This window comes from Hyaena hyaena, unplaced genomic scaffold (genome assembly GCF_003009895.1).
Source record: "Hyaena hyaena isolate Hyena2069 unplaced genomic scaffold, ASM300989v1 scaffold_1178, whole genome shotgun sequence".
NCBI lineage: Eukaryota > Metazoa > Chordata > Mammalia > Carnivora > Hyaenidae > Hyaena > Hyaena hyaena.
Genome location: NW_024081806.1, coordinates 6,120 through 19,162, shown reverse-complemented (window position 1 = coordinate 19,162; position 13,043 = coordinate 6,120). Strand labels below are relative to the sequence as shown.

At 39.4% G+C, this 13,043-nt stretch overlaps 1 protein-coding gene across 1 annotated transcript in view; it reads right to left on the bottom strand.

Annotated features, from left to right (window-relative positions):
* Nucleotides 1-11,451, bottom strand: part of CLIC2 (chloride intracellular channel 2) — a 31,178-nt gene extending 19,727 nt beyond the window's left edge. Inside the window, exon 1 of the mRNA XM_039222675.1 lies at nucleotides 11,154-11,451. Within this exon, the coding sequence (XP_039078606.1) occupies nucleotides 11,154-11,186 (33 nt within the window). The 5' untranslated portion in view covers nucleotides 11,187-11,451. The remainder of the gene's footprint in view (nucleotides 1-11,153) is intronic.
* Between the last annotated feature and the right edge of the window lie 1,592 nt (nucleotides 11,452-13,043).

Below are 13,043 nucleotides of genomic sequence, written 5' to 3'. Positions count from 1 at the left end.
GGAAGTCCTAGCTACAGCAATCAGACGACAAAAAGAAGTAAAAAGCATCGAAACTGATAAAGAAGTAAAACTGTCACTATTTGCAGACGACACCAGAACTAATAAATAAATTCAGTAAAGACGCAGGATACAAAATGAATATACAGAAATCTGTTGCATTTTGAAACATCAATACCATAGTAGCAGAAAGAGAAATTAAGAAAACAATCCTATTTACAATTGCATTACCAAGAATAAAATACCTAGGAATAAATTTCACCAAAGAGGTGAATGACCTATACTCTGAAATCTTTTAAGACACTGATGAAAAAAATTAAAGATGACACAAACAAATAGAAAGATATATTGTGTTCATAGGTTGGTAGAGTTAATATAGTTAAATTTTGTTAAAACGTCCATAGTTCACAAAGCAATCTACAGATTCAATGCAATCTCTATCAAATGCTAATGGAATTTTTCACAGAACTAGAACAAACAGTTGTAAAATTTGTATGGAATCACAAAAGACCCTGAGTAGCCAAAGTAATCTTGAGAAAGAACAAAGCCACAGGTGTCAGGCTCACTGATTGCAAACTATACTAGAAAGCTATAATAATCAAAACAGTATGGTACTGGCACAAGAATATACACATAGATCAATGGAACAGGATAGCCCAGAAATAAATCCATGCTTATATGGTTAATTAATCTATGACAAAGGAGGCAAGAATACATAACGGGGACAAGACAGGCTTTTCAATAAATGGTACTGGGAAAACTTGACAGCTACATGTAAAAGAATGAAACTGGACCATTTTTTTTTTGACACTACACACAAAAATAAATTCAAAAAATTCAAAATAAATAAAGACCCAAATGTAGGACCTGAACCATAAAATTTCTAAAGGAAAACATAGGCGGTAATCTCTTGGACATCAGCTTTAGCAACATTTTTATGGAGATGTCTCCCGAGGCAAGGTAAACAAGCAAAAAACAAGCTATTGGGACTACAACAAAATGAAAAGCTTTTGCACAGCAAATGAAACTTTTTAAAAAATGTTTTATTTATTTCTGAGAGAGGGAGAGACAGCGTGAGCAGTGGAGGGTCAGAGAGAGAGAGAGAGGCAGAATCTGAAGCAGGCTCCAGTCTCTGAGCTGGCTGTCAGCACACAGCCTGACGTGGGGCTTGAACCCACAAACCGTGAGATCATGACCTGAGCTGAAGTCGGCCGCTTAACTGACTAAGCCACCCAGGTGCCCCTGCAAAATAAACTTTTAACAAAACAAAAAGGCAAGTTCCTGAATGAGAGAAGGTATTTGCAAATAATATATATGATTAGGGGGTAATATCCAAAATATGTTAAGAACTGCTGGGGCAGCTGGGTAGCCCCATTGGTTAGGCGTCTGACTTTGGCTCAGGTCATGATCTCATGATTCATGGGTTTGAGCTCCAAGTTGGGCTCTGTGCTGACAGCTCAGAGCCTGGAACCTGCTTTGGATTCTGTTTCTGTCTCTCTCTCTGTGTCCCTTCCCCACTTGCACTCTCTCTCCCTCTCTCAAAAATAAACATTAAAAAAAACTTATACACACAAAAAAATCCAAATAATCTGATTAAAAATGAAGACCTGAATAGACATTTCTCCAAAGAAGACATACAGGTAGCCAACAGAGAGATGAAAAGATGCTCAATATCACCAATCATTAGGGAAATGTAAATCAAACACACAATGAGATATCACCTCACACAAATCAGAATGGCTAGTGTCAAAAAGATAAGAAATAACAAGTGTTGGAGAAAAGGGAACCCTTGTGTATCTTCAACAGGAATGTAGATTGGTCCAAGCACTGTGGAAAACAGCATGGGGTTTCCTCAAAAAATTAAAAATAGAAATACCATATGATCCAGTAATTCCAGTATTGGGTACTTACCCAAAGAAAAAGAAGACACTAATTTGAAAATAATTTGAAAATATATTTACATCTTTATGTTTATTGCAGCACTATTTACAATAGCTAAAATATGGAAGCAACCCAAGTGTCTAGCCATAGATGAATGGGCTATTACTCGGGCATAAAAAAGAATGAAATCTGAGATCTAGACAGTTGTGATAACATAAATGGACCTAGAGGGCATTATGCTAAGTGAAATAAATTAGGCAGAGAAAGATAAATACCATATGATTTCACTTATATGTAGAATCTAAAACACAAAACAAACAAGGAAGCAAACAAACAAAACCCCCAAACAAACCCAATCTCTAGATATAGAGAACAAACTGCTGGTTACCAAAGGGGAGGTGGGTGGCAGTGGGCAAAGTAGACAAAAGGAATTAAGAGGTATAAACTTCCAGTTATAAAATGAATAAGTCATGGAGATGAAAAGCCCAGTATAGGGAATATAGTCAATAATATTGTAATAAAGTTGTTTGGTGACAGATGTTGACTACACCTATCACGATGAACACTGAGTCAACATGTTATATACCTGAAACTAATATAACAGTTTATGCCAACTATACTTCAATAGTAAGAAAAACAATGGTGAAAAAAATGAAAAGCCATATTTTGTTCACTGAAAACAACGCATTTTTCTGCTTTGAAATTTTATGTAAATTTGAATTCATCTGTGGCCCCTCCATTCTCTCTCTCTCTCTCTCTCTCTCTCTCTTTATATATATATATATATATATATATAGCCCCCACATTAACTCTAAGGTTTTCAAAAAATTTTAAATATTTATTTTTGAGAGAGAGAGACAGAGTGTGAGTGGGGGAGGGGCACAGAATTTGAAGCAGGCTCCAGACTCTAGGCGGTTCGCACAGAGCTTGATGCAGGGCTCGACCCACGAACCATCAGATCATGACCTGACCCGAAGTCAGATGCTTAACCGACTGAGCCACCCAAGTGCCCCAATTAACTCTTAGTTTTAAACTGATATAACTTCTTTGAAGAAAGGATGTGCATGTTATGAGAGTATGTAACAGAGAAACAATCTGTATGGGGTCTGGCAGGGAAGGTCTTTTTGAGGAAGTGGTATTTGAATTGAGTTCAAAGAATACGAGTTAAGTAGGAGAATAGGCATGAAGAAGCCATTCAAAACAGCAAACAGCATATCCAAAAGCCTTGCAACATGTGTGAGCCTGGCATTATAAGGAACTGAAAGACGGTCAACATGGCTGGGATTCAGAGAGTGAGGGAGAGGAAAGAAAAATTCAGTAAAGTGAGCTGCATGAAAGCTAAAATCTGCTTTGCAGAAGAACTGTTAAGGAAATGAAAAATGTTTGTATCCAAAGTATATAAAATTTGGGGCGCCTGGGTGGCTCAGTCAGCGTCCGACTTCGGCTCAGGTCATGATCTCGTGGTTAGTGGTTTCAAGCCCGGCGTCGGGCTCTGTGCTGACAGCTCAGAGCCTGGAGCCTGCTTCAGATTCTGTATCTCCCTCTCTCTCTGACCCTCCCATGCTCACACTCTGTCTCTCTCTCAAAAATAAACATCAAAAAAATTTAAAAAACGAAGTATATAAAATATGTGAATAAAAACTCTTATAACTCAATAACAAACTATCCAACTTAACAATGGGCATGCGATTTAAACGCTCTGTGAAAGAGTGGTAAATAAAGACATGAAGGATGCTCAACATCATTCGTTAACAAGGAAATGAAAATGAAAACCACAACAAAGATGCCACTGCACACACACTGGAATAGTTGGAATTTGAAAGACTGACCATACCAAGTATTGGTAGGAATGTGGGGCAACTAGAACAGATACACTGTTGTTAGGAGTGTAAAATGGCGCAAGTGGTTTGTAAAGAGCTTGTCAAAGTTAAGAATGTATCTACCATATGATCCATTAATTATAATCCTAGGTATTTACACCAAAGAAGTGAAAGCATATGGCCATAGAAAGACTTGTACATGAATGTTTATAGTAACTTTATTAATAACAGCTAAAAAACTGGAAACAGCACAAATATCTTTCAGTTGATAGATAAACAAATATGTTACATCTATACAATGGAATACTTCAGCAATTAAAAGGGATGAGATATTGATGCACACAACAATTTGGGGAAACCCCAAAATAATTATGCTGAGTGAAAGAAGCCAGACAAAAAAAGAGTACATACTGTACGAGTCAATCTATAAAAAATCCTAAGAAATACAAACCAATCTATCCAGACAAAAGGCAGATGAGTGATTTCCTGGCAGTGAGGTAGTGGGATACAGTGGGGAAATTTTACTGAAATGAGACACAAAGGAAGTTTCTGAGGTGATAGAAATATTCTATATTTTGATTGGGGTAGTAGTTGCATGTGTGTATACATTTGTTAAAAGTCATTGGATTGTGCACTTAAAATGGGTGCCTCTTATTTTATGTAAATTATAACTCAATAAAGTGTGTTAAAATAGAACATTTCAAAAAGTAGGGGGAAAAGACTCTCAAATGAATGATATTATGCAGTCATTACAGAAGTTGCAGTGACAAAAGTTAGCATATGGCTCTGGGAGGGGAAGAACAAGGTCACTAGAGGAGAAGAAATCAAGGATCTGAGAGGCCAGAGTATTGGAAGGATCATCTGTGTAGATATTAAAATCACCAAGAATTGTGATAGGAATAGTGTTGGAGAGAATGGCAATAGTCCAGAAGCTAAAAATCCTCAAGACATAAGAGAAAGTGACCTGATGTTTCGAAGACTGCTATCACCAGAAGGAGTGGTTTAGTCTGATTTTATGACTTGTATTTCTCTGGATGGGGGAGGTAGAATGGTCTGGAAACAGGAATGAGGAGCAAGGATACCTAAAGGATACCTACCTCTTTTCCAGGCTCAGTGGTAAGAGAAATGAGGAAGAAAAGGAAGTAAGGTAAGTGTCCGACTTCAGCTCAGATCATGATCTCACAGTTCGTGGGTTTGAGCCCCGCGTCGGGCTCTGTGCTGACAGCTAGCTCAGAGCCTGGAGCCTGTTTCAGATTCTGTGTCTCCCTCTCTCTCTGACCCTCTCCTGCTCACACTCTATTTCTCTCTCAAAAATAAATACTTAAAAAATTTAACAAAAAAGATAGCCACTTCTTGAGAGGGCTATAGCTGATGCAGTGCCCTCATGGGAAATCCAGGTTTTAGATACCTCAATATCAACGTGTCCCAAACTGAATTCCTCCCTTTTTCTTTACTCCATTCCCTGACCTTCTCTTTCTTTAGGGCTTCTAATTGTGTGAATGACATTGCCATCTGCTATGGATTGAATTGTATCCCCTCTTTAATCATATTTTCAAACTCTAACCCTAGTATTTGGTGGCAAGGCTTTTGGGAGGTAATTAGGGTTAGATGAGGTCATGAGGATGGGGCCCTCATGATGGGATTAAGGCCCTTAATAAGAAGAGACCAGAAAGCTTTCTCTCTCCTATTTCTCTCTGCCCGCTATGGAAGGACACTGAGAAAGCAATAATCTGTAAGCCAGGAAGAGAGTTCTCACCAGAACATGACCATGCTGGCACCTTGATCTTGAATATCCAGCCTGTATAACTGTGAGAAGATAAATGTCTATTGTTTAAGCCACCCAGTGTATGATATTTTGTTATGGCAGCCATAGCAGAGAAGACACTATCTACTCAGTTGCCCAAATTAGGAAATTGAAAATCATCCTTCTACTTCACTTCCAAATTGAATCCAACACTAATTCTTGTCAGTTTTACCTATAATATCTCCAAATAAGGTTAGTACTTTCATTTGCCATAGCTATTACATCATTCATTTTTCAATATTTATTTGATGCTTACTATCTGCTCACACTGTTAGGTGCTAGCTACCCAAGTCCAAGCCATCAGCATCTCTCATCTCTTGGACTTATTATTATTTTTTGCTTTTGCGTCATTCTGCAGAAGAAATTAAAGGGTCCTTCATCTTACAGCTGCTCTGATCTGTTGTTTCTAACAATAGTAAGCTCCCAGAAGCCCTGGGCATAATCCTAATTTTTTTGACAAATTTTCCTTTCCCTGGCAAATGGGTGCAACAGAGGAAATGATGCTTATTGTTATTCTTTTGTGATGTCAGGGAGTTGAAGAGCTATGCGAAGAGGCAACCAACCGAGGCAGCTGTGTTTCTTTTGTAATGGAAGTCAAACTAAGGATCCAATCAGAACTGGGGCCAGTGAGTACAAATGTGATTATGAGTGGGAAGCAGGAAGAAGAATGGAGTCTGATAATAGATACAGCAGGAAGGGTGGATCACCTTTGGCAAAAGGAAAGGCGAAACACTGAGGTGTGGGGGAAATGCAGTCAAGTTTACAGGAAAACTGAATCCCCCCCCCCGTTTATAATATGCAGATTTAAAGTACCATCACAAAAATTTTTAGGATGTAAATTCCTTAGCCTGATTGATGAATTACCACCTCTTAAGTATATTTAGCTGGCAAGGACAGAATATGGTCATCCACAAAAACAACTTTTTCTTTTTGTGTTTATGATTTAAGTTTCTAAACATGAAAAAAATAATAGCCACAATATCTGACATTTATTGAATGTTTACTATGTTAACAACTACTGTCTTTGAAAGATTTGTTTTATTAAATCTTATGGTAAAGATGATCCCATGATATAGGTTCGTTATTACTCTTGTTTTACAGGTGAGTAAACTGAGGCTCAGAGAAGCTTATTTGCTCAAGTACAGTCAGTTAGACAAGAGCCGATGAGTATATACTCTTCTCATGTAGCAAATTCAGAACCCAGATTCTTAAACACTGTTTTCTACCATCTAATAGTTTTGTTGGATTCAAAAAATTAATCAGTCTTTATGAGAGTCTTTATGATAGTTTTAAGAGTTTGAAAATGGTCCAATAATTCAGAGAAAAGTATAATCTTTTTTTCTTTTCCACATTGATAAAATGTTTTGTTTTGTTTTGTTTTCCTTGCTGTTAGGGTTAGCGTATGTACCTTGTGTTTTGCAGTTCAGAGACCTCTCCAGAGAATAAAATCCCAGAATTCTGCTGGGGTTAGGGTTAGGGTTAGGGCACGTGCCTGGTATCCTGCTGTTCAGAGACCTCTCCTGAGAATAAAACCTCAGAGTTTGGCTGGGGTGAGACTTAACATGGCAACCATACGAGCTGAGGCAAGGAGGGGATTTGGGGCTCTAAAGACTCTTTAAATAGATATTCAATTGATTTTTCTGTTTTTATTTCTACCTTCTCACCCATTTTCAGAAACACTACCAATTTTTAAATGTTTGCGGTCATTTCCAGGATAACCGCGCTGTTTCTCAGTTTTCTTATTGTGTGTTCAGGTGTTTGCTTTCTCAGATCAAGGGTGAGGGTTAGAGTTAAGGTCGGGGTATGGTGCCTGGAATTTTGCAGTTCAGGATCTCACCAGGGAATAAAACTCCAGTCTTCTTTTCCTGGAGCAGGTTTAGTGTTAGGGTTAGGTTATGTGCCTTGTGTTTTTGCAGTTCACAGACGTCTCCAGAGGGTTAGGGTTAGGGTTAGTATTGGGTCAGGGTTAGTGTTAAGGTTAGGGTTAAAGTTAGTGTTTAGTGGTTAGGGTTTAGAGTATGTGCGTGTTATTTTGCAGTTCAGAGACCTCTCGTGAGTAAAAAAAAAAACAAAACCCAGACCTCTGCTGGTGTAAGAATAAACATGGCAACCATCTATGGAACTGTGACAAGGTGGGGATTTGAGGTTCTAAATGCTTTTAAAGAGATATTCAATTGATTTTTCTGTTTTTATCTTTACCTTATCACCCATTTTTAGAAATACTACCAAATCCTAATTGCTTGGAGTCATCTCCAGGATAACTAGGCTGCTTCTCAGTTTTTCTTATCATGTGTTCTAGAGTCCTCTTTCTCAGTTCATGGGTTAGGGCTAGGGTAGGGTTGCAGTGTGTGCCTGATATATTGCTGCTCAGAGACCTCTCCAGAGAGTTCTGTTCAAGGTTAGTTGTTTGAGGTTACAGATTAGGGGTTAGGGTATGAGATAAAATGGCTTTGACAAAATGTTACATTCAGAATTTTGGCCCAAATGTTAGGTTTTATAACGTTATGTAAAAATCTACTAAAACTTCATTTTATAGTATATCGTAGAGAACACAAAAACGATTTAACAATGAACAATAAACCAGTAAGATAAAGTCTGAATTTAGAGAAAATAAAATGTATGTTAGAAAACCCCTTGTTCTTAGTTTCTGGTCATAAATCTTGCCGAGGTCATTCAGAGCTGAAAGGTAATGTTTTCACTGACTACATACAACACATAGGTGATGTGATATAAATTCTTTTTTGGGGGTGTGATATAAATTTCTAATTGTGACAAGAAAGTGCTTAATCTCTTGTAGGCATGCCATCCATGTTATGAGGAAGAAGTTGCAGTAGGGTTTTTAAGCCACAGCCAGAGGTAGCTGGGGAAGTCACAGACTCTAATCTTTAGAAAGAAAACATGGTCTATAAATGAGATACTATTGATAAAGAGCAGTGGTTTTTAAACTTATTAATATTTTTCATGCCTCTCAATCCTTATGCCCCATCTCCATATCTTTTACAAAACTTCTAGAGATCTGTGGAACACATGTTACAGCAAAGCAAAACAAAAACCTGGACCAGATGATACTCAGGTTTCTTTCAGGAAACCTATAATTTGTAGCAATGTCATTAAGTATGCTTACATCTTTAAAAAATTTTTTTAATGTTTTTTTTATTATTTATTTCTGAGAGAGAGACAGCGTGAGCAGGGGAGGGTCAGAGAGAGAGGGAGACACAGAATCCGAAGCAGGCTCCAGGCTCTGAGCTGTCAGCACAGAGCCCGACGCCGAGCTCCAACCCTCGAACTGTGAGATCGTGACCTGAACTGAAGTCGACGCCCAACCGACTAAGGCACCCAGGCGTCCAAGTACGCTTACATCTGAAGGATTCCATCTGAAGAAATTCTGGAAAATTTACTAAAAAATTTGCCAGATTGAAAACAATTGGGGGCGCCTGGGTGGCTCCGTCGGTTAAGCGACCGACTTGGGCTCAGGTCATGATTTCACAGTTCGTGGGTTCGAGCCCCGCGTCAGGCTCTGTGCTGACAGCTCGGAGCCTGGAGCCTGTTTCAGATTCTGTGTCTCCCTCTCTCTCTGACCCTCCCTTGCTCACACTGTCTCTCTCTTTCTCAGAAGTAAATGAAACATTAAAAAATTTTTTAAAAAGAAAACAATTGAATAAGATTAGACATAGCTATTTTAAATAATTGGGATCCTAATCTTGCCATTCACTAGCTATGTGACCCTGGACAAAGTCACTTAGATACTCTTTGCTTTACTTTCTGTACCCATAATGTAGGGTTAATAATAAACTACTTAACACAGTGACTGCCATATAGTAAGTACTTAATAAATGATTAGTTATTTTAACTTGAAAGTTATTACTTAATTCAACATTTGTTCATCCAACGTGTGATTCACTATCTTCTCTCATCCAGATTACTACCCAGATATGAGGACGTCTTTGGAGATGAACACATCAATGCTAACAACTAGTTAGAGGAGTTTGATCGGATTGAATGAATAGTTTAGACTAAGGGAACACTTTAGTTACCCTGTGAACAGATATTACCTCTGGTTTGCAACTGGTAGATATGAAAAGCCAGTTAGGAAATTAAGGCTTATTTATATCATGTCTGAGCAGTCACATGTTTTGCTAAAGTCTTGAGATAAGAGAAGTAGCTCTTTGCTCCTTAGAAAAGCACTTATTTGGATTACTTTGCTAGGCAGGAATTCCAGGGTCGGACTCCTATAATTTTGAAAAGGCAGGTTGATTACATCCTTTGCGTATATATGTGAACCAGGTAAATGGTTCTAAATAATTGTAAAAGTATTACTTTGGCTAACAGATGTTTAAACTAACATTTGGTAAACTTAATTTATTTTATGTCTTTGTAAGCCATCAGTAGGCATACAGTTTTAGAGGCAAGTTACTTAAACTTTATTGCCAGGGGCGCCCGGGTGGCTTAGTCGGCTAAGCATCCGACTTCAGCTCAGGTCATGATCTCCCGGTTTGAGGGTTCGTGCCCTGCATCAGGCTCTGTGCTGACAGCTCAGAGCCTGGAGCCTGCTTCAGATTTTGTGTCTCCCTCTCTCTCTGACCCTCCCCTGCTCATGCTCTGTCTCTGTCTGTCTCTCTTTCTCTCTCAAATATAGATAATAAAACATAAAAAAAAAATTTTAAACTTTATTGCCTTAGCTGACTTATCTAGAAATGAAGACAACAATATTACTATAATAGTGATTACTACTACCACTACTAATGTAAGTTTTTAGGACTAAAAGAGGAAATATATGTAAATATGTCTAATATATGTAAAGTGCTTAGAAAAGGACCAAACATGGTATGAGAGTTTATTATTATCATCTTGGATACTTCTAAAAGTCAATGAAAATAGAGAGGAAAAATAGTTAATATAAGCCAAGTTTTTGGAAACTGTAATTACTACAATAACCTATACAAAATTATTTATTTTTCTTGATGAGTTAATTTCGAAACGCATGTTCCCTTCTCCTGCTTTAGGGGTTTTCCAAAGGGCTTTTCTGAAAAGTTGAAACATTAAAAAGAAACTCAAAGCACACCATAAAGAGGAAACAGCGTTCTAAAATGTCTCCTCCTCACATAACAGGCACACAGACTGTTTCCTCCAATAGCGTCCATGTGACTCCACTGTGATCTTCATCTATTGTGGGAGAGTTTTAGAAAGCTCTCTCTGCGCTATGTGTGGGAGCGGGCCTCTCAGCCCAGGCTTGGTCTTCTCCTTCCCTCATTCAGGCTTCCAAAACCTATCTCATAAAACACAGACTGCAAGAGCTAGAAAGCCCTTAAGAATAACTTTGTCAGGCTTCTTCATTATGCAGATGAAGAAACAGAGATCCAGAGGGAAGGAGAGATGTGTCCAAAATTACATAGGAAGCCATCAAGAATACGATTTAGTTGTTCTGACTCCCAGCCAGTCTAGTGCTCCCTCTGCCATGTGTCCTTGCCTTTCTCAGAGAACATGTTTCCCTGTTGTCATCTAAGAGCAACCAGGCATACATCTAGGACTCTGAGGCGGAATATAATTACAAAACTATGTCTATCCCAAATACTGACTTCTTTTTAGAATCAGAGGCCCAGTGTCAAGAAATAATACATTCCATATGCCATTATTATGGCTACAAAACTTACCTTCACGAAAAGCTCAATTTCAGGGTCTGCCATCTTTCTGTTTTTACTGCCAGTTGTCAGCCCCCTGCCTCCTGCAGAGTCCAAAGTGCTCCTGGACTCTTTTCTCCCAGTTTTGTCTGAAGGCTCAGATAAAGTTGGTGCTTTAAGAGAAAGGTCTGGTTTGTAGTAGACTGAGTCAGACCTGGGGCCAGTCTCTCTTCTGAAGAGGTGGGGTGCAGATAATTCTGGATGCTTGAGAGCAGCTCTTGAGTTTATTTTCCTTCTTCCTCTTGACTTAACATTTGAAACAAGGAGGAGCTGAAGGGGTGTGTATAAACTGGCTGGCTACAAAAGTGGGGGTGTTTCCAGAAAGGCTTCAATGCCATGAGTCAGCATAGGAAAAACACATACACACAAATACACACATGCAGTGCTGGCTTCTATATATCAAGCGGACCAGATGTTCTCTAGAGCCTCCCTTCGAGTCCTGGGCTTCATGCCCAGAAAATGGACTCTTATTGCTGTTCCTGTAAACTGACAGCAGCAAAAAGCTTTTCCAGGAAAAGGGCCAGAAATGGCTTGGGTTGTATCATTGAAAAGGATGTTTATCTAATGATACCGTCTACAAGGGGGTTAAAAAAAAAAAGTGAACTTCATCAAATGTCTCCACCCCAATTTCTACTGCGCACACAGCCAAATTTCCCTTCTGGATTATCGCTTTCACTTCTCTTCTAAAACTAGGGAATGTTCACTGGGTTGGTTGAGTCTGAGGGGCATCCTCCGCACGCCCCATCTCATTCTTACTTCTGGGAAATCTGCACGGGGACAGATCACTTCCTGGTTTTGGGCTCTGGACCGGGAACCACGAGCGGTTCTGGATCTCTGCTTGTCAGCCTTGGGAGAGGCAATAAGATATCCAAGCTGATCACTTGGTGTCTGCAGTATTTCTGGCAGTTGTCTTTTTTGCCTGCCAGGCTGAGGGCGGGGGTGAGGGGAGAGGCTGGATTAATAAACCCGTTTGGTGGGAAGAGTGTCTGATCGAAGTCAAGGTGAACATAGATCCACCAGCTGGATGCCATTGTGACCCTGTTTCTACAACACCAAACGTCCCCTGTGCTCATAAGGGCTGGACACTCTGCCATTGGCCTCACGTAAAGAATTTACGTGTTAAGACGCTCCTGGCAAAACCCGGTCTGTGCCACAACTACAGGTTCTAGGTGAGGAGTGCCTGATGTGAAGGTGGGTGTTCTTCTGGACCTGGGATCTGGCGATTTTCCAAACAGTTGATCAAGTGACAGGGACGGAGAAACTGTGAGAGTCCTCTGCTGAGTCGACCTTGAGGGTGAGTTTAGGACTGGCTGTTTGGCCGGCACTGGCGAATGCTTTGTTTGGCCATATTTCTACTCTATTCATTTATTATTTCACTCCAAAGACAATCAATGAGTGCTTAGTCTGTGCCAGCATGCCGATCCACTCACTGAGATTGGCAGTGAGGGAAGCCGGTAAGTTTGGGAGGAGAAGAGCAGTTCCACCTTAAGCCTGCTAAGTCAGAGGCATAGCAGGCTCTCTCTTCCCAAATCCCAATATAGAATCAATACAAAATCGGCTCACTTCTGCTTCCTGAATATTTTTAAACCTACCCACTTCTCTTTGCCCCCACCGCTACTCCAGATTTCAAGCCAGCAGCATTGTTTTTTATTCATTTATTAAAAAATCGTTTATCGTTGAAGTGGAATTGATCTACAAGGTTATATTAGTTTCAAGTGTACGACATATTGATCCTGCAGTTCTATACGTTACTGGGTACTCTCCAAGATAAATGTAGTCACCATCTGTCAACACACAATGTTATTGTAATATTATTCACTATATTCCCTATGCTGGGCTTTTCATCTCTGTGACTTACCTTTT